Below are 22,053 nucleotides of genomic sequence, written 5' to 3' on the forward strand. Positions count from 1 at the left end.
TGCATTCTGACAGCCTTCATAGTACTTTTGCTATGACTTACAGCAATAATATTCAAAATTTTTTTTTCCTCTTGAACTGCATTTTCATTCCATTTTTGAATAGTGGCTTTCAACATGTGTGGAGAGGTGAAGTCTTTGGGGTGGGAGATGGATTTTGCCTACCAAGGGATATTTGGCAATGTCTGGAGACATTTTTGACTGTCACAACTGGGATGAAGGGTGTTACTGGCATCTAGTGGATGCCAGAGATGCAGCTAAGCTTGTACAAAGCTTAGGGCAACCACCACCAACAAAGAATTATCTGATCTGAAACATCAATAATGCTGAGGTTGAGAAGCCTTGTCCTAGAGATATACATTTCTATTCCTAGAAGTCTTTTATTACATTATACTTCTCTACAACAAAAATACTTTTATAAATTGATATAATGAGATGGAAGGAGCTTATTTCGTTATTTTCAATTAGGTATTGTAACCGTGGATAAATATTACTTATTTCTAGAATGAGACCAAACTTAATATATTTCTATTTTCATTTTCATGAGAGCTGAGAAAACTCCTTTGTAAATAAGTAGATGGAAAAGGAATTCTGTTGGAATAATGTCACTTATTCTGCAGATTCCTTCTAAGTTACATACATTAGTTACACAGTAATCTATTGTTAAAATTATTTCAGTGGTCTATCAGCTAATAACTTAAGTAAATTCTCTTTAAACATTGGTAAAAGCAAAGAATTTGAAACCAACTGACTCAAAAAGATTTGTTATGGAATCCTTCAAGGCATGCCCTTTCTCAATACCTATAGCTATTCTGGTGACTTAGAGATTTTTAAACCTTTGCTTTTACTGCAGAAGCCAAATTAGGCCTTGTTTCTATGATGGTTCTTTGGGAACTTCTCTTACTCAATTTTAGGGGGAGTTTGGGGAGTCTCAGCAAGCATTTTGAAATCTAGTAAGTTAGTTCTAGAAAATCTCTGTTAACTGTCCCATAACCATGTCTGTTTATTAATCTATCATGAAAATTCAGGCATAGTTGTCATGCTTAAAGCCTAGGTCTTAGAAACCATATCATGGGTTTTATTAAAATAGATTCTCAAGAAAGAAAATAGTCCAAATAAGACTAAAATTCTCTCCATTACTCCCTTACCTCTTAGATACTCTGTACTGTGCTGTGGTCAATTTTCCAGTCTCAGGGTCATGTACTGTAGCTCGGCTCAGCTACAAAAAAAGAGAAAGGACAAGGACTTACTAACGTAGCAGGCAATTTTGGGCTTTTGTTTGTTTTGTTTTGCCAAGCCACAGGTGATTGGAAGAGTTCAGATTGGTCTGGATGGTAGGTAATGGTTTCAAATCAGCAAAAACATTTAGAAAGGTGGCAATAAATGAAAAGCCACTTCCAAATCAAGAGAAAATGGGTTGACATATTTTTGTTGTAGATTTATTGTCCTTTCACTTTTTTTTTTTTTTTAATCATTGAAGCTGTATGTAAATGATTTATAGCACTGGGTTTCACAGGAGCTTTCTCAGATCTAGAAGTTTAATGTCCTTTAAGTATTGTGACAAAAGAATAGTTAATAGTCTCTTTAAATTTATTTTTTAAAACTCTCACTGAGATAAAACTGTAGTTAAGTCTCTCTGGCGAAGTAAAAGGCAACTAAGTTCATGAATAATAGTAGTTGGAAGACTAAGATCAGAAGCATAACTCTGTTCTTTCCATTGCCAACTTTCAAGTCAGCAAGTTTTTTAAAATAACTCCAACAGGAGGAATACAGATTACTTCAAAATGACAATGGTATTTCACAAGATGAATGAACAAATGCCAGTACAATCACCATGAAGGATGATGTGAATTCACTGTAGCATTTATGAATGTGAGAGAACTATATAAACAAAGGCTACTCCCAGATTAATCCAGGCTGCTTCTTTTTCTTTTTTTTTTTCCCCTTTGGCAAGAAAAAGGAAACAGAAAACAAGTATCAAGCCATTTCCTGGAGATTGGATTCCTGACCTGAAGAGAAATGCAAAGCATATTAATTCCCTAAAAATAACAGACCAATTAAAGATTAAAGAGAACTTCTAGTTAAAGGGAAAGACCTGTGAAACACAAAGCATTTTACCCATGCGTATATAAATAGGCAGTGACTTGAGCTGGAGACTGAAAATGACCTACTTCTCTTAAATGAATAATTCCTGTAGGATGTACAAAACACTCATTAGAGGGCAAAATATGCAACATACACATCTCTTACCTTTTGCTAATTCTGTAATGTACCGTCTCCAAGTCTCCTGTTATTGGGTTTGAAATGGTGGCTCGCCTCAGCTGTGAAGCCAACCATCAAAATAGTCGCATTACAAAACAAAAAAAAAGGAATCACATTTATCCAACCGGTCAGAATTCTGGGATTTTTACAAAGGAAAATGAAAATAGAAAAGAACTCCATAGACTTCCAGTCATCTTGTGTTAAGCCTTGAGACTTGGAAGTTTTTTAGTTTTTGGATTTTTTTTTGTTATTTTAAAAATTTTGTTTTTGCTTTGCATGAATGGAGGATACACAAAAGAGATTAGAAATTAAATTTCTTTCAATGGTTGGATGATGGGACTATGAGGAAAGAAAAATTTCTAAAATGTGAAGTCTAATTTATAGTTATAAGAATGGCTATTTGCAGTTAATGATCCATTTCAAACCTCTTATTTTAATTTTTTTAGTGATGCAACTGTCTGCAAAGGTTAATGTTGTTCAAAATTTGTTTCAAAATCTATCTTTCCTTCCTTCAATATATATGTTCATATATTTCACATATACAGTGAAATAATCTTGGGACCTAACAGAAAGGTAGATGAAAAGAACTCATAAATGTACAAAAACAGTAAGAAATTGATGACAGCCAAGATAATGATTTTAAACTTTAAAAAAAAATGGAGGGTGATTTTGGAGGTTAACAAAAGAGAATAAAATTTTTATTGCCTTTGAATTTTTTTATTAAAATAATCCAACTGAGGCATCCCCTTTGAAGACTGAGGTCTCCAAACCCAGAGATACATGACTTGATCCCCAAGCTGAAATGCATTCTTAATCAATATTCTACCAAGATGTTTTGGTTTACTTGGTTTATAGACCACAAAGAATGGACGAAAATAGGAATTCAGACAATACTGGCACAATATGATGACAGAGTGATAAGAATTCCCTTGGATATATATATATATATTATATTATATATATATATATATATATTATATATATATTATAATATATATAATATATATATTAGACCAGTCTTTCCCATTAAAATGTAATCTTTGATAAAAAAACAAAAAGTACCAATTTGGAATCATAAAATTTGACAACAACAAAAATTCTGACTTTAGGTTTATTTTGCAGTACAGAAATCCAGATAATTAAATCTTTTAATATAACAAGGATCTGCAAACTATGGACTGCCACCTGCTTTTGGAAACAAAGTTTTATTGAAATATAGCCACACTCATTTATATATTTTCTATGGCTGCTTTCGCACTACAGTGGCAAACTTGAGTAGTTGTGACAGATGGTATGGCCAGCAAAGCCTAAAATATATTTATTATCTGCACCTTTATAGAAAAAATTTGCCAACTCCTGTGTAACAGTCTCTTTATAAAAGTGAGGGCAGTTTGTATTTTACTATCAATGATATAAAATGGAGATCTTGTTCAATGAGAACAAGCTGGTGGGGAAAAAGGCAAGACCATAAAGGGTAGTGTTTCTCCCATTCTCGTAAAAGAATTTCTATGCTAAACAATAAGTTTATGGGACTGTATTTACATTAAATTGTTTTTCTTAAGATAAATTATGTGAGTTAAATTCAGAAAACTATGATGTCCTCATTTCAAATTAGCATGATGACTGTGCCCAATTATATCTTTCTAGTAATAATGTGCCAGAAGGGAAATAAAAATACTTCAAGTATTCTTTCAGATAAAAATATAGAAGATAGGAGAAAGTTGGTCTTTGATTAGTCTATGAGACTAAAGTTCCGAAAATACATACAAAACTTTTTCAGGAAGATACTGAAACACAAATTTAAGTGTCAATAAAAATCTCATCTATGATTTTCATAATTAAGTGCTTAAAACCCAGATGCAGGGTTTGCTACTTGTGTTAATAACTAAGGAAAAATTGGCATAGAGCTTAGTTAACAACTCCATTATGTTATGACAACAATATCTAAAACTATCTGTGGGATTATTGCCATATCAATTATCATATTTGTAACTTGCAAAGGCAAAACTGATAACATGGGTAAAGTAAACTGAGAAGGAGAAAAGATAAAAAATTACTTACCCTTGGTTTTGCTAGATCTTTGACAATTTCAATTTCTGCATCAGAGATAATATCATGGAAGCGAATAATACGAGGCTTGTCCCACTCATCCTCCTGTTTAGCTGGGGCCAGAATGAATTTAGGATTCCGGTTTCCATCATGATAACGGCAAAAGAGTTTTTTCTGTCTCCGAGGAGTCTAAACATAAAGTTACAAAAATGATAAATATATTAGAGTAATAATATTTTTAATGCTTGCTCCTATGCAGGAAAGAAACAATAATCATGCTTGTGTATAAATAGAGCATTTATGGTAGACTATACAAAAGAAACAGTACTCTGCAAGTATTTTGCATCAAATGGGACATTCAGGACTTTACAAGGTTTATTAATGATTATTTTCTGGGAGAGGTGTTAGGCCTTATATAAGAAAAAAGGTAGGGTTTCTCTTCCAACCCTTGTCTCATTAAAATAAGGTTGAGATATTTAAATATGAAAGAAATAATGACATATTTATGAAAATATGAAATGAATGACCAGCATTGCTCCAAACTTCACAAACTAACTGGGAAGCACCCAGAAAAAAAATTTCTAAAAGGAGAAATAAAACAAAACAAAACCTCATCAGGTTTATCTAAATACCTCCCAGTTAAATGCTTGTAGCATAAATAAATAGATTTAGTTAGGTAGTTTTAAAAAGCAAAGATGAAAATGAGTAACTCTGAAAAAGAAAAAATAAGTTATTAAAGAAGGCAGGTGCTTTTATTGATAGATATTAAAAATTGAGTGATCGACAAAACAAATGTTCCTTTCAACCTATATTAACTAAATAAGTGATTCCATTGCTGAATCTTCTCTTGATTGAATAAGTGTATCATATATGAAGTAGGAATAATATTAGTTTTTGTTTTAAATATTAGGTTAACCTACTAAGACAAGTAAATAATGATTCATGTTTATTCTCCATGTACTTTATTTACCTAGAGTCAAATCTAAAGATTTATTGGGCTACTGAGTGGCTCAGTCAGTTAAGCATCCCACTCTTGGTTTTGGCTCAGGTCATGATCTCACAGTTTATGAGTTTGAGCCCCACATCAGGCCCTGCACTGACAGCTCGGAGCCTGCTTGGGATTCTCTCTCTCTCTGCCCCTCCCCCACTCATGCATGCAGTTTCTCTCTCAAAACAAATAAACTTAAAAAAAATCTAAATATGTATTTATATAAGTCTTTGATATAACCATGAGGTGAATTTAACTATTCTGGGGATAAAGACGATCCCTTGATTTTGGGCAGAGTTACTGTGTGTGTGTCATATCAACAAACTGGCAAATTAAGCAGACTTCTATTTTATACCTATGTCTTTATTTTGATTTGTTCTTTAAGAGTTATTAAGGGCAATAAAAAATATTTGCTTACTATTGGAAATTTGAACACTCACTAGATGTTTCATGATATTATGGAAATATTATGAATTTTTTTAGGTATGATAATGGTTTTTTGATTATCTTTATCTTCAATAGATACATAATAAAATATTTAGATGTGAAATTAAAAAAATGTTTCATGAGTCTATCAGAGCATTATTACCCTTATATTTACTCCTTAGCACCAAAGCAAAAGTAAGCATATTCTTCCAGGTCTCCATGAACTTAGCTATCAAAAGTGTCAACATAGATATGATCTACACATTTGCTGTTAGAGATTAGGCTGTCAATGATAAGTCCTCAAATGTCAAAAAGTCATCAATATCAAAATGTAAAGTCCAGCTTGAGTTTATCAATAGCAGAGAAAACCTTACAACGCTATTCAAATGTTTACAACTTAAAAGTACTTACTTCAAAAATTCACTAACTCCTTCTACATATGCCCACATTCAGCTGAACACTAGTACCCCATGATATTCCTAAAAAAAGGGTTCCATGATCTATTAATGTTGGGAAACAATGTATAGCATATCCGTGATGTACATTATCATAAAAGGACTCTGAAAAGTCCTGAGGCTGAACAAAAACCTATGTTCTCCAGACTTAAACTTGTTTGTGGTCTTTTATCTATTAACACCCTGAAGCACTGGTACTCTGAGTTATAAATACATAAATATAGATATACAATAAAGGAAGGGATATTTATAGGCACATTTGAGTCTTTAAAAAAAATAAATGTTAAAGCTAAAATCTTTTGAAATCCTTTCTGCGTTTTAAATATTTCTTAAATAGACTAACATGTTTCACTAAGCAATCTTGTCAAGGTCAGCTAGGAGCAAAACCACAAAAGATTATTGTATAGATGAATTCTTTGTTTTATACAATGGGTTAGGATGATATATTATTTCTATAAAGATTGCAGAAATCTCTTTTGCATTAAGATATAAGATAAAGCTTAAATGATCTTATCCCTTAAATTATCTCATCCCTCATCTTATAAAAATAAGCCTCTTTTGGCCTATGCAAAGAGTTATATTACCAAAAATAAACAAAATGCAATAATGATTCTTTATTCTAAAGCTTTATTCTAAAACTATTTTACTAACAGCTGGAGCATATTAAGTGTGACACCCACAATAAGGTGATGTGGTATACTGTAATACTTTAAGCAGTTAATTCTAATATTTATCACATAGGCTTAAATATAAAAGAACTCTGATTCTCTCTAGAACTATGTACAAACACACACACACACACACATTCATACACACACACAATTGGCTTTTCCACTTTACCATTTTGATACCCTCCCCACGGCACAGCATTTCGTACTTCTGTCTCTCTGGCAGGTAATCCACAGCAACCCCTTTTCTCTTCAGTGTGGTTTTCCGATCAGATTGGTCATCTGAAGCAGATTTATTAGCATCTCTTTCTTTAGCCAGTATATATTCAAAATATTTTAAGTTACCATTAGCTCTCTGGTGTTCAGGATCTATTGGAGAGAAAGGAAGCATGTCCATGACTAAGTTTATAGTTGTTCAAGCATCAGAATATAGGAATATAAAAATGCAGGATCATTTAATTTACCTTTCAAACCGGGACACTTATGAGAGTAAAAGGAGGCACTAATAAAAATCATTACACCAAAACAACAGGTATAAACCAGTACTGGCTGAAGTAAATCACCTACTATCACCCTATATACAAAGAGTTCCGGAGAAGGAATCAGCCATTTATGTCAAAGAAGTAAATATTCTACTTTGAGAACTTACTGAAAAGTTCTCAAAGAAAAGTCTCAGTGAAATAATTATGATCAGTTTGATGTCAAATGAATTCTAAAATATCACTCATTCTACTTATTTTAAGCAATAGAAAAGATTTTTCTGAGACTGAATGTAATCATCATGGGAAAGACAGTGTATATACAGTTCAAAAGCAACATTCACCACAGATACATTATAAATGCAGAACACAGCCTACTTCTGAGTGAATTTCAGTCCCCAAATTCTAAGTGAGATGGAAAAAGAGAAACTAAAGATATAATTTTCAAATAAAGCAGAATCCACTAACTGCCTCTGAATTGCTAGTCATCATTTTTAGCTATCTTTTAGTAGGGGAAATGAGGACTAGACTACTCCACCCATCCTAGAGGAAAAAAAAAATCCAAACCACCACACATACACACAAAAATAAAAAAGAACAATACACAGAAACCTCATTTGTGATATTAAATGAAGTGTTTAGGAAATCTAGCCTTACATTTGTAAGATTTTGTCTTTGAGAAACTGCTCACAATATATGTTGTGATATACAATATAATCTTAATTTTGTAAAAGAATGGGATAAGTATGTATGTGCAGGAAAGAGGGTATATACTATAATGAAACAAAAAAATTTGTGATTGTGAAAACCTTTCAGTGATAGACTTATGGATGACTCTTCCATATCTTTTCTTATTTTTAAAAATTTTCTATAAGGAGTAAAATATTAAGTGAGGAGAAAAAAATCACGAAAAAATACTGAAAAAAAGGTACTTGAACTAATATCTCAATTTATTAACTCACTCAACCAAGAAATAACCTAATTATCAGAAGTTCATTTTCAGATGGCCAATTCTTTTAAACTGTTTGACTTTTCTAAAATACACATATTAACCTATTCATAAAAATAATTAATTTTTGAAATGTTTTAAAGCTTCATTATATACCAGAGGTCACCTGAATTTATTAGCATACAATTCAATGTCCACAGATTCTGATTTAGTAGCTCTGGGGTGGAAATCAAGAAATTTTTCATTTCTAATGTGTATCCAAGTAATTCCAAAGCACATGGTCCCTGGATCATACTTAGAGAAACAAGTTCAAAACACTAGTGATAAAATCCTCAAAGGATATCACATTATCTAATATTTGAAATATTGAATATGACAAATTACATTTTCAGTCTATTTATTTTAAATCACAAGATCATTTTTAAACATGAAATGTAAGAACACAAAACATTTCAAAGGAAACTGGGTAATATTTAATAAAACAACATGGTAAATAAACATTTTTTACTGAGTTAGCTAGGTTAGGTCCACTTTTGAAATTCCTGAAGAGTATACAGCAGAGTAGCACAGCCACTGTTGTAGTACCATTAACTGAGGAAAATCAGTTGCCACTTATTTAGTGTATAAACAGGGAGAGGATAAAATTTGTCTAACAGATAGATTCTTGACTTATAACAAATAAAAAGTACCAAATGGAATAAATATTACTCAGCCATAGAAAAGAATGAAATTTTGCCATTTGCAATGACATGTATGGAACTAGAGAGTACAATCTTCAGCAAAATATGTCAGAGAAAGGCAAATACCGTATGATTTCGCTCATATGTGGAATTTAAGAAGCAAAACAAATGAACATGGCGGGGGGGAGGTGGGGGGGTTGGAAAGGCAAACCAAGATACAGACTCTTAACTATAGAGAACAAACTGAGTATTGATGAAGGGGAGGTAGGTGGGGGTATAGGTTAGATAGGTGATGGGAATTAAGGTGGGCATTTGTTGTACTGAACACAGGTGTTGTATATAGGTTATGAATCACTAAATTCTACCCGAGACTAATACTGCACTGTATGCTGACTAATTAGAATTTAAATAAAAACCTGAAAAAAGAAAAAAAAATGTACCAAAGCTATATAACAAATTACACTTATCAGAATTACACATATATCAGAATTATATATATTTATCATTATATACATATATATGTAAGACAAGATATGTAGTCATATATCAGAATTATACATATACATTTATGTTGTCATATAGGTTGGCACTTTTTATATACAATAATTATATATAATTTATATATACATATATATGTATGTGTGTGTGTGTGTGTGTGTGTGTGTGTGTGTGTGTGTGTATATATATAATCTTAAATTAGGCCAATTTAACATACCTAGTTCAAGAAGCTTCTTTGTGAGCAAAAGTGCCTTATCCAGGTCTCCCTGCTGGTATACCGCATAGCTCAAATAATCTAGAACAGAGACTTTATCAATGGTAGAAACCTCGCCTTCATCCAGCTGCCTTAGTGCTTGTTCCATCCACAGTTCTGTATGGTAATAATCTGCTTCTGTGTAGGCCACTTTGCCCAACTCAAAACAGTCCTCAACTGTTAGAAAAGATTTGTGTTTTACTCCTATGGAAAGAAAATACAGAGAACTTTAGAAATCTTAATACTACTCTCTATTTATTTAGGACTATACAGCTTTCAAAGTGCTATCTCACTTTCATTTGAACTTAACAACCTTCTGAGGTAGGAAAAACAAGAATTATCCTAAGTTTATGAACAAAGGAACAATCTACAAGGTAATGAAACATGCTGAGAATCACACTAATAGGGGTCATGGACCTAGAAAACCCAAGACTTCAATTATCAGCCATCATCCTAAAATAAAACATCAATTAAGTTGAAGCATGCAATTTTCTAGCACAACAGGAATTACCATATGACATACATCTTACTCCTAACCAACAATCTGTGCAAGAAATGAATGGACAGGAAGAGAGGCAAACCTGTAAATTGGTTCCTTTCCTTTTTCCTTCCCCTTTATTCCAACAGCATTAATGACATGTAATTTACATTCCATAAGGTTCATCCATTTAAAGAATACAATAGTTTTTAGTATATTCAGAGTTGTGCCACCAACACCAAATCTAATTTTAGAACATTTTCATCACCCCAAAAAGAAACCCTGTAACCATTAGCAGTCACTACCCATTATCTCCCCTTCCCTGCCCCAGCCCTATTTAACCACTCATCTACTTTCTGAATCTACAGATTTGTCTATTCTGCTTATTTCATATAAGTGGAATTACACAACACAGGGTCTTTTGTAACTGGTTTCTTTCACCTCAGCATAAAGTTTTCAAGGTTCATTCATGTTGTGGCATCCTTTTTATTGCCAAGCAATAGTCCATTGTATGAAAAGACTATATTTTGTTTATCAATTGATGGACATTTGAGTTGTTTCCAGTTTTTTGGCTTTTATGAACAATGCTACTACATACATGCATGCACAAGTTTCTGTGTGGACATTTATTATCATTACCCTTATATGCAGCAGTGGAACTGCTGGGTCTCACAGCAACTCTATGCTTCACATTTTCAGGAACTGCCAAACTGTTCTCCAAAGTGCCTACACCATTTTTACAATCCCACCAGCAATGTATGAAGGTTCCAATTTCTCTACATTCTCACTAATCCTTGTTGTCCATTTGTTTTTATTATAGCCATTTAGCTGGATATAAAGTAGTATTTCATTATGTTGATTTGTATTTCCTTTAATGATGATACGAAGTATCTTTTCATATGCTTATTGTCCATTTGTATATCATCTTTGGGAAAATATCTATTCAAATCCTTTGTCTGTTTAAAAATTTGAATCTTTTCACTATTTTTAGAGTTCTTTATATATTCTGGATACAAGTCCCTGATCATAAATACGATTTTCACATATTCTTTCCCATTGTATGGGTTGTCTTTTCACTTTCTTGATGGTGTACTTTGAAGTATAGAAGTTTTAATTTTGGTGAAGTCTAACATTAATCTTTAATCAGTTGTGCTTTTGGTGTTGGTATGTCAACTGGTTTGTGAAGTAAAACTTCTATCTTAAGAAAAGAAGATGGGGCACCTGACTGGCTCAGTCAGTAGATCATAAAACTCTTGATCTCGGGGTTGTGAGTTCAAGCCCCACATTCGGTGTGGAGCCTACTTAAAAAACAAAACAAAACAACAACAACAAAAAACCTAGTTTGAAAAAAGGATATTTGAGGCGCCTGGGTGGCTCAGTCAGTTAAGTGTCTGACTTTGGCTCAGGTCATGATTTCACAGTTCGTGGGTTCAAGCCCCATGTCGGGCTCTGTGCTAACAGCTCAGAGCCTGGAGCCTGCTTTGGATTCTGTGTCTCCCTCTCTCTCTGCCCCTCACCCACTTGCGCTCTATCTCACTCTGTCTCTCAAAAATAAATACATGTAAAAAAAAATTTTTTTAGAAGGATATTTGACAGTTCACGTGAAATAAAATGTAAATAGGAAACCACAATGCTTGAAGAAAAAAATCTCACTAATCATTAAAGAAATATGAAATTAAATTTTTTAAATTTTCTTATGTTTATTTATTTCTGAGACAGAGAGACAGACCATGAGTGGGGGAGGGGCAGAGAGAGAGGGAGACACGAATCAGAAGCAGGCTCCAGGCTCTGAGCTGTCAGCACAGAGCCCGACGCGGGGCTCGAACTCACAAACCGTGAGATCATGACCTGAGCCGAAGTCAGTCGCTCAAACTGACTGAGCCACCCAGGTGCCCCAAGATATATGAAATTAAAACAATGCTGAAGAAAAAAAAATTTTTAACTTTATTATTATTATTTTTATTTTACAGAGAGAGGGAGAGAGGGAGAGAGAGTACAAGCAGGGGAGGGGGCAGAGGGGCAGAGAGAGAGAGAATTCCGAGCAAGTTCCACACTGAGCATAGAGCCCGATGTGGGACTTGATCCCATGACCCTGGAATCATATGACCTGAGCCAAAATCAAGAGTTGGCCACTCAACTGACTGAACTACTACCCAGATGCCCCAGAAAAATATTTTTAAACAACAGCCTACATACATTTACTGAGATCTTACTATGTGCCAGGCATTTGTCACTCATTTAATTCTCAAAGCAATCCAGATAAGGAACTACAGTAGAAAGAGTTTAACTATTATGCTCAAGGTCACACAGCAAAGAGCCAGAATTGGAATCTGTACACTATGACTCCAGAAGTTTGTGCGAAATTATACCATAAAATGGCAAAATTTACTAGGGGAGGGAGTAGTAAAGTGGTAACTTCACTGTTAAGACATTTGGCAATATGAAACAAGAGTAGTAATTTTATGCCTATGAATTGATACTACTTTTCAATTATTTTCTTGAGTTTAATACTAAGGGTTGAGGAAAAAACACCTTCTTATATAAATAATTTTTTTATAGCTGAACCAAATATTATAGCTAAAAACTGTAATAAACTAAGAGCAAGACAGATATGTCAATATAATGGAACAGTATTTTTCATTCAGAAAGATAATTTCAAATGCTATATAGGAAAGCCAGAAAAATCTAGACAGAAATATGTCAAAATGCTAAACTGATACCCTGGGGGATGGATTACAAGTTGTTTCCTAAATCTTTATACCTCTCTACCTTTTCAAATACTGTACAATTACCATTACTTCCTAAGAACCAAAAAAAAAAAAAAAAACAAACAAAGAAGCTATAGAAAGAAATAAATGGGGGTGCCCAGGAGGCTCAGTCAGTTAAGCATCCAACTTCAGCTCAGGTCATGATCTCACAGTTAGTGGGTTCGGGCCCCACGATGAGCTCTGCATTGACAGCTCAGAGCCTAGAGCCTGCATTGGATTGTGTCTCTTTTTGTCTCTCTGGCCCTCCCCTACTTGTGCACTCTTTCTCTCTCTCGCTCTCTCTTAAAAATAAATTAATAGGGGTGCCTGGGTGGCACAGTTGGTTAAATGTTGGACTCTTGATCTCGGGTGAGGTCATGATCTCATAGTTCATGAGTTCGAGCCCCACATTGGGCTGTGCACTGATGGAGCAGCACCTGCTTGAGATTCCGTCTCTCTTTCTCTCTGCCCCTCCCCCACTTGTGCTCTCACATGTGCACATACATGCACTCTCTCAAAATAAACTTTCAAATAAATATTTAAAAATAAAAAATAATAAAGAAATAAAAAGTATAACTCTGAATGATATGAATAGAATCTTCATATAACATTCCATCTTTAAACAGTGAATCAGATGAGATACTTGGAGATTTTAATTGGAATTAACAACATGAACTCACATATTTCCTATATCTGTCCATTGAAAAGATCTAGAATGAATGACAAACTCAATAGCAATTGACATCCTTAAAACCTAGCTATATTCCACTTCCTAAATGTCATTCCCCATTAAAAAAAAAAATCAAGGCCTGGGGTGACAAGGTGGCTCTGTCAGTTAAGTGCCTGACTCTTGATTTCAGCTCAGGTCATGATCTTGATCTCATGAACCAATGACTGGGATACTCTCTCTCCCTCTCTCTCTGCCCCTCTCCCACTCATGTGATCATACTCTCTCTCAAAAGAAACACTTAAAAAAAAAAGAATCAAGGCCTGATTCTTCCTGCTTTGGGGTAGAAATGTGTAAGTTTGGAAAAAACTGTGCAAAAAATGAAATTTCCTTGCTAGCAAAGAAAAATAGGGTCATTTCAAAAAGACAAATTACCCAATCTAAAGATGATCCCACTGGTCTCAAATAGGATATCTGGACATCAAATGAATAATTAATATAATGGATTGAAATATAAAAATATATAAAAATCCATGAGTTTATAATGATACTTCAGATAAAAAAATCAGTGATCACTACTAGAAGTTATTATGACATCAACTCATTACTCTGAATGTTGTTGATACAAGAAAAACAATCAAGGATTTATCTTGCCCTTCATATATAAACTCTAGTTCAGGGTAACCAAATGGTTCCAGAAAGTTCTTACTGATAGAATTCTGGCTAATAAAAGTAGAAAGAATGATGGGATAAAAAATTCAAAATTTGGGGCGCCTGGGTGGTTCAGTTGGTTGGATGTCCGACTTCGGCTCAGGTCATGATCTCACGGTCCATGGGTTGGTGCCCCGCATCAGGCTCTATGCTGACAGCTCAGAGCCTGGAGCCTGCTTCTGATTCTGTCTCTCTCTCTCTCTCTGCCCCTCCCCTTCTCATGCTCTGTCTCTATCTCTCAAGAATAAATAAACATTAATTTAAAAAAAAATCAGGTGGCTCAGTCAGTTGAGTGTCCAATTTCAGCTCAGGTCATGATGTCACGGTCCGTGAGTTCGAGCCCTGCATCGGGCTCTGTGCTGACAGCTCAGAGCCTGGAGCCTGTTTCAGATTCTGTCTCTCCCTCTCTCTCTGACCCTCTGCCGTTCATGCTCTGTCTCTCTCTGTCTCAAAAATAAATAAATGTTTAAAAAAAATTTTTTTTTTTAATCAAAATTTTAGAACCCCTAATGAAATAGTTCTAGGCAATTATCATCCAAGGCTGCCAAAACAATTAGATGAAACTCATGGAAAACTTCATTTGGACGTATCAGTCTTCCACCAGTGACGCTACCCATCAATCACTAGCACAAAAGGTATGATGAGATGTTAAGCGTCTGGTCATAAAATTCAATGGGAAGTTCAGAGCACCACCTATGGAGTTAATTTTAAAACTTAACTGGAATCTAATGGAGTCTCAAGCTCTAACCAGTTTGTAGGAAACACAGGAGTTAGAGGAACAAGTTCACACAAAGGAAGAAATCAGGCAACTCCAAAATGTACATTCCACAAGACCTATAACCAGGTTTTTCCAAATATTCAGTGGAATGGGAGGGAAAGAAGGAGGGGAAAAGAGAAGAACAAAATAGCTTTAAGAGGTAAAACCAAAATGTGCAACTGTAAAAAGATACCTTTGAGATCAACAGAGAAACTAAGTATTGACTGGGTATTAAGTTATACAAAGGAAATACTGCCACTTTATTAGGTTGGATAACAGTGATTATGTCATTTAAAAAGGAAAAGACCTGACTGATCAGTTAGATATGCATATTTAATTATTTATGAATAAAATGACATTATGTCTAGGATTTGCATATTTTAAATGCAAATAGTCCAGTAAGGGGTGCCTGGGTGGCTCAGTTGGTTAAACATCTGGCTCTTGATTTCAGCTCTGGTCATGATCCCAGAGTCGTGGGATCAAGCCCCACACTGGGCTCTGTGCTAAGCATGGAGCCTGCTTAAGGTTTTCTTTCTCTCTCTCTCTCTCTCAACAAAAGCAGATCCACACCAAGACATGTTGTAATTAAAGTGGCAAAATATAGGAGTGCCTGAGTGGCTCAGGGGGTTAAGTGTCCAACTTTAGCTCAGGTCACGATCTCATTCATGGTTTGTGAGTTCAAGCCCCACATCAGGCTTGCTGTTGTCAGCTCAAAGCCCATGTCAGATCCTCTGGCCCCTCTCTCTTCCCCTCTCCCCAACTCAAACATTTTCTCTCTCTAATAAATAAATAAATAAATAAATAAATAAATAAATAAATAAAAATTTAATGGCAAAATACAGCGATAAAGAAAAAATATTAAAAGCAGCAAGACAAAAGAAAACAGTTACATACAAAGGAAACCCCACAAGGCTATGAGCAGATTTTTCAGCAGGAATTTTCCAAGCCAGAAAGGAGTGGCACAGTATATTCAAAGTGCTGAATGGGAAAAACCTGCAGCCAAGAATACTCAATTCAGCAAGGCTGTCATTCAGGATAGAAGGGGAGATAAAAAACAAAAAATAAAGGAGTTCATGACCACTAAACCAGCCCTGAAGAAATATTAAAGGGGACTCTTTGATTGGAAAGGAGACACTAAAAGCAACTATATAAAGGCAGGAAACACATAAGCAATAACAATGAATTTTTCTGTAAAAAGTCAGCCAAGAAATACACAAAATAAAAGGATGTAAAATATGACACCATATTCTAAAACATAGGGAAGAAAGGAGTAAAGAGGTTCAAACTTAAATGACCATCAGCGTAATATAGACTGCTATATGCATAATAGGTTATATGCAAACCTAAAACCACTAATAAACATGCAAAGAATAAAGAGAAAGAAATCCAGATATATCACTAAAGGAAACCAACAAATCATGAAAGAGAGAAAGACAAGAAAGGATCAGGGAAAATCTTCAGAAACAATCATAAAACAAGTAATAAAATGGCCATAAATACATATCTATTAATAATTACTTTGAATGTAAATGGACTAAATATTCCAATCGAAAAACACAAGGTGACAGAATAGATTTAGAAGACAGGACCCATCTATATGCTGTCTACAAGAAACTCATGTTATTTATTTTTATTTTATTAAGAGAGTCAATTTAGATCTGATACCTCCAGATTGAAATTAAGGTGATGGAGAAATATTTATTGTGCAAACGGATGTCAAAATAAAGCCAAGGTAGCAATACTGATATCAAACAAACTAGACTTTAAAACAAGGACTTTAAATAAAGGGGACAATCCAACAAGATCTAAAATTATAAATATTTATGTGTCCAACATGGAAGCACTCAAATACATAAAACAGTTAACAATAAACATAAAGGAACTATTCAATAATAATACAATAACAGGGGACTTTAACACTCCATTTACATTGATGGACAGATCATCTAAACAGAAAAATCAACAAAGAAACAATGGCTTTGAATGACACACTGGACTAGCTGGATTTAACAGATGTAATCAGAACATTCCACTGTAAAACAGCAGAATACACATTCTTTTCAAGTACACATGGAATGTTCTCCAGAATAGATCACATATTAGGCTACAAAACAAGCCTCAACAAATTCAAAAAGATAAAAGTCACAGCATACATAATTTTTTACCACAACACCATGAAACTAGAAGTTAACCACAAAAAAAAAAAAAAAAGAAAAGAAAAGAAAAGAAAAAGAAAGAAAGAAAGAAAGAAAGAAATCTGGAAAGACCACAAATACATGAAGGTTAAATAACATGCTACTAATGGAATAAAGACAGTCTCTTCAGCAAATGGTGTTGGGAAAACTGAACAGCAACATGCAGAAAAATGAACCTGGACTAATTTCTTACACCATACACAAAAATAAACTCAAAATGGATGAAAGACCTAAACATGAGACAGGAAGCCATCAAAATCCTCAAGGAGAAAGCAGGCAAAAACCTCTTTGACCTCAGCCACAGCAACTTCTCAACACGTCTCTGGAGGCAAGGGAAACAAAAGCAAAAATGAACTACTGGGACCTCATCAAGATAAAATGCTTCTGCACAGTAAAGGAAACAATGAACAAAACTAAAAGGCAACTGATGGAATGGGATAAGATATTTGCAAATGACCTATCAGATAAAGGGTTAGTATCATAAATCTATAAAGAACTTATCAAACTCAACACCAAAAAACAAATAATCCAGTGAAGAAATGGGCAAGAGACATGAATAGACACTTTTCCCAAGACATCCAAATGACTAACAGACACATGAAAAAATGCTCAACATCACTCATCATCAGGGAAATACAAATCAAAACCACAATGAGATACCACCTCACACCTGTCAGAATGGCTAAAATTAACAATTCAGGCAACAACACATGTTGGTGAGAACGCAGAGAAAGAGGATCTCTTTTGCACTGCTGGTGGGAATGCAAACTGGTGCAGCCACTCTGGAAAACAGTATGGAGATTCCTCAGAAAATTAAAAATAGTAACTACCCTACGGCCCAGCAATTGCCCCACTGGGTATATATCCAAGGGACATGGGTGTGCTGTTTCAAAGGGGCACATGCACCCCAACATTTATAGCACTGTTACTGACAACAGCCAAAGTATGGAAGGAACACAAATGTCCATCATCTAATGAATGGATAAAGAAGATGTGGTATATATAAACAATGGAGTATTACTCAGCAATAAAAAAGAATGAAATTTGCAACAATGTGGATAGAACTAGAATGTATTATGCTAAGCGAAATAAGTCAGTCAGACAAAGACAAATATCATATGACTTCACCCATATGTGGAATTTAAGATACAAAAGAGATGAACATAGAGGAAGGGAAGCAAAAATATATAAAAATAGGAAGTGGGACAAAACATAAAAGACTCTTCAATATAGAGAACTGAGGGTTGATGGAGGGGCTGTGGGTGAGGGGATGGGCTAAATGGGTAAGGGGCATTAAGGAAGACACTTGTTGATGAGCACTGGGTGTTACACATAGGGGATGAATCACTGGAATCTATTCCTGAAAATATTATTGCACTATATGCTAACTAACTTGGATATAAATTAAAAAAAAAAAAATAACATGCTACTAAACTATGAATGGGTCAACCAGGAAATAAAAAAAAGAAATAAAAAAGTAAAAGGAAACAAATGAAATGAAAACACAATGGTTCAAACCTTTGGAACACCACAAAAGTGGTTCTAGGAGGGAAGTTTATAGTAATACAGGTCTACCTCAAAAAGCAAAAATATCCCAAATAGGGGCACCTGGCTAGGGTCAGTCAGTTAAGTGTCTGACTCTGGCTCAGGTCATGAGCTCACGGTTTGTGGATTCAAGCCCCACATCAGGCTCTGTGCTAAAAATCATTAAAAAAAAAAAAAAAAAAAGGAAAAAAAAATCTCAAAGAAACAACCTGGCCTTAGGTCCTAAAGGACCTAGAAAAAGAACAAACAAAACATATTATCAGGAGAAGGAAGGAAATAAAGATTAGAGCAGAAATAAATGATATAGAAACTAAATACACAATAGAAGAGATCAATGAAAGTGGAGCTGGTTCTTTGAAAAAAAAAATCAGGGGCGCCTGGGTGGCGCAGTCGGTTAAGCGTCCGACTTCAGCCAGGTCACGATCTCGCGGTCCGTGAGTTCGAGCCCCGTATCAGGCTCTGGGCTGATGGCTCGGAGCCTGGAGCCTGTTTCCGATTCTGTGTCTCCCTCTCTCTCTGCCCCTCCCCTGTTCATGCTCTGTCTCTCTCTGTCCCAAAAATAAATAAAAAACGTTGAAAAAAAAAATTTAAAAAAAAAAAAAAAAGAAAAAAAAAATCAATAAAACTGATACCTCTAGTCAGACTTCTGAACATATAGGTCTCATAATAAATAAATATTGTATAAAAGCCATACTTCCAGAATAGTGAAGTTTTTAAAATAAACTATTGGTCAAAAGCAGACTAACCTAGTATTTCTTCAATAAAACAGATATAATCTTACACATTTAAGTGTCTGATAATAGTGCAAAAGAAACTGGTAGAAAAAGGAACACAATGGTGTTTTCCCTAGTAAATGACTAAATGAATACACTTCAAGGAGTCACTGAATTGGCTAGAATCAGACTTAGTTATACCTATCCAATGATGTCAACATGTTTATTTTTTTTTAATGTTTATTTATTTTTGACAGAGAGAGAAAGACAGAGCATGAGCGGGGGAGGGGCAGAGAGAGAGAGAGAGAGAGAGAGAGAGAGAGAGAGAGAGAATCCGAAGCAGGCTCCAGGCTCTGAGCTGTCAGCACAGAGCCCGATGCGGGGCTCAAACCCACAGACTGCGAGAGAGATCATGACCTGAGCCGATGTCGGACGCTCAACCGACTGAGTCACCCAGGCGCCCGTTTGTTTTTAAATGCTAGCTAGCAGAAAAGGAGTTTGTGAGAAATAAACTAAGAGAAAGTAAAGGCATGGGCATGTTTTACTAGTGCAGGGGAAAGACATGAGATTCCATTACCAAGCAGAAGGCTAGCATGGAGGTGTTATGTACTACTGGAGGATTACACAGACCAATACAACCTAATATTCGATACATACAACCAGCTCCATTCATTTTTTTTTCCTATTAGTCACTTACGGATAGTGACTGATTATCGGTGTACTCCTAAAATGAAGATGAAGATACATATTTGACACTTGTCCCTTAACTACCTATTATTCCACCCTAGGAAAGGATACCAAGAAACTAACTTATTAATAGCTTAACATGATGCAATTCCTGAAATCAAAAAAAACATTTAAACTTTGATTTTCAGGGCACCCAGGCAGCTCAGTCGGTTAAGTGTCCGACTTTGGCTCAGGTCATGATCTTGAGGTCCGTGAGTCTGAGCTCCACATTGGGCTCTGTGCTGACAGCTCGGAACCTGAAGTCGGCTTCAGATTCTGTATCTCCCTCTCTCTCTGCCCCTCCCCATTCATGCTCTGTCTCTGTCTCTCAAAAATAAACAAAACAGGGGCGCCTGGGTGGCGCAGTCGGTTAAGCGTCCGACTTCAGCCAGGTCACGATCTCGCGGTCCGTGAGTTCGAGCCCCGCGTCAGGCTCTGGGCTGATGGCTCGGAGCCTGGAGCCTGTTTCCGATTCTGTGTCTCCCTCTCTCTCTGCCCCTCCCCCGTTCATGCTCTGTCTCTCTCTGTCCCAAAAATAAATAAAAAACGTTGAAAAAAAAAATTAAAAAAATAAAATAAAAAAAAATAAACAAAACATTAAAACTTTTAAAAAAGAATTGTTTTATTCCCCTACTATTTTTCAGTTATGAAAACTGGTGTACAGATTTAAGATAAGCTTATAATGAAGCAATTAAGAGTAGTTTTCTCATGACATGCAAAAGACAAAATGACAGTCCGCCATTACTACATGTAGGTAGCCCCAGTGATATTTTTTATATGACCTGATATTCTGGCAATGCTATTTGAAAGTCTGATAAGAGAGTAGATCTTTAGCTCTTCTGTTTTGGTAGTTAAAGAGGCTCTGCTTATTTTACCTATTGACCCATTCACAATTATTAGAGGCAGAATACCTGGGAATCACATTCTTAAAAGAAGAAAATGAAAAAGAAATGATGCAGCAATTGAAAGGGAAGACTGTTTCCAAAATAGAGAACCTGAGAAAAAGTAAATGGGCAAAAAATTGGCAAAGAAAATGAAATTTAAAAAGTGATGTTGTCAGAAAAAGATGGCAGAAAGCTTTCATATAAAGGGCAAATGGTTAAAATTTGATGAGGAGAAAAGAATGTTGTGAATTAGTTAAGAGTCCTTTTATTTCTTATCACAATATAAACTAGAATACTATATGACAGTAGAGGAAAACTTTGCTTAAAAACACAATTTTGTGGCTCATCCATAACCTGGGTCATTTAGTTTAAACAGCATGAACATTCAACTTCTACCTGTATAAAATTTTATACATTAGACATTCTCCATACCAGGAAAAAAAAAAAAATCACAGCTTAAAAAAAAGCATGTATCTTTGGAAGATATGGATCTATTCAACAAATCAGGGTTAGGAACAACCTGAAGCCAAAGGACTAGTCTATGAACTATAAAGACACCAGCTGCCAAAATGCATAGAACTTATTAGATTTTATATTAAAAATATCAACAAAGTGGGTTATCTGGGTGGCTCAGTTGGTCAAGCATCTGATTCGTGATTTCAGCTTAGGTCATGATTTCATGGTTCATGGGACTGAGTCCCACATCGGGCTGTGCACTAACAAAACACAGCCTGTTTGGGATTCTCTGTCTCCCCCATCTCTCTATGCCCCTCCCCCACTCACACTCTGTCTCTCTCTCAAAATAAATAAACATTTAAAAACTGTATTGGGGCGCCTGGGTGGCTGAGTTGGTTAAGCATCTAATACAGCTCAGGTCATGATCTTGCAGTTTGTGAGTTTGAGTCCCACATCAGGCTCTGTACGGG

The 22,053-nt window shown here is 35.1% G+C and overlaps 1 protein-coding gene across 4 annotated transcripts in view; it reads right to left on the bottom strand.

The window, feature by feature from the left end:
• The window catches only part of P4HA1 (prolyl 4-hydroxylase subunit alpha 1), an 89,205-nt gene that overhangs the window by 35,766 nt on the left and 31,386 nt on the right, over nt 1-22,053 (bottom strand). For 3 of the 4 annotated variants that reach the window (XM_049645199.1, XM_049645201.1, XM_049645202.1), the window contains 4 exons: nt 9,669-9,908; nt 7,018-7,214; nt 4,321-4,497; nt 1,146-1,216 (listed from right to left, as the gene is read on the bottom strand). In XM_049645199.1, the coding sequence (XP_049501156.1) occupies nt 1,146-1,216; nt 4,321-4,497; nt 7,018-7,214; nt 9,669-9,908 (685 nt within the window). Of the gene's footprint in view, nt 1-1,145; nt 1,217-2,247; nt 2,319-4,320; nt 4,498-7,017; nt 7,215-9,668; nt 9,909-22,053 lie in introns of all 4 variants that reach the window. The other variant, XM_049645200.1, reaches the window with a different exon arrangement.

Source organism: Panthera uncia, chromosome D2 (genome assembly GCF_023721935.1).
Source record: "Panthera uncia isolate 11264 chromosome D2, Puncia_PCG_1.0, whole genome shotgun sequence".
Taxonomy (NCBI): Eukaryota; Metazoa; Chordata; class Mammalia; order Carnivora; family Felidae; genus Panthera; species Panthera uncia.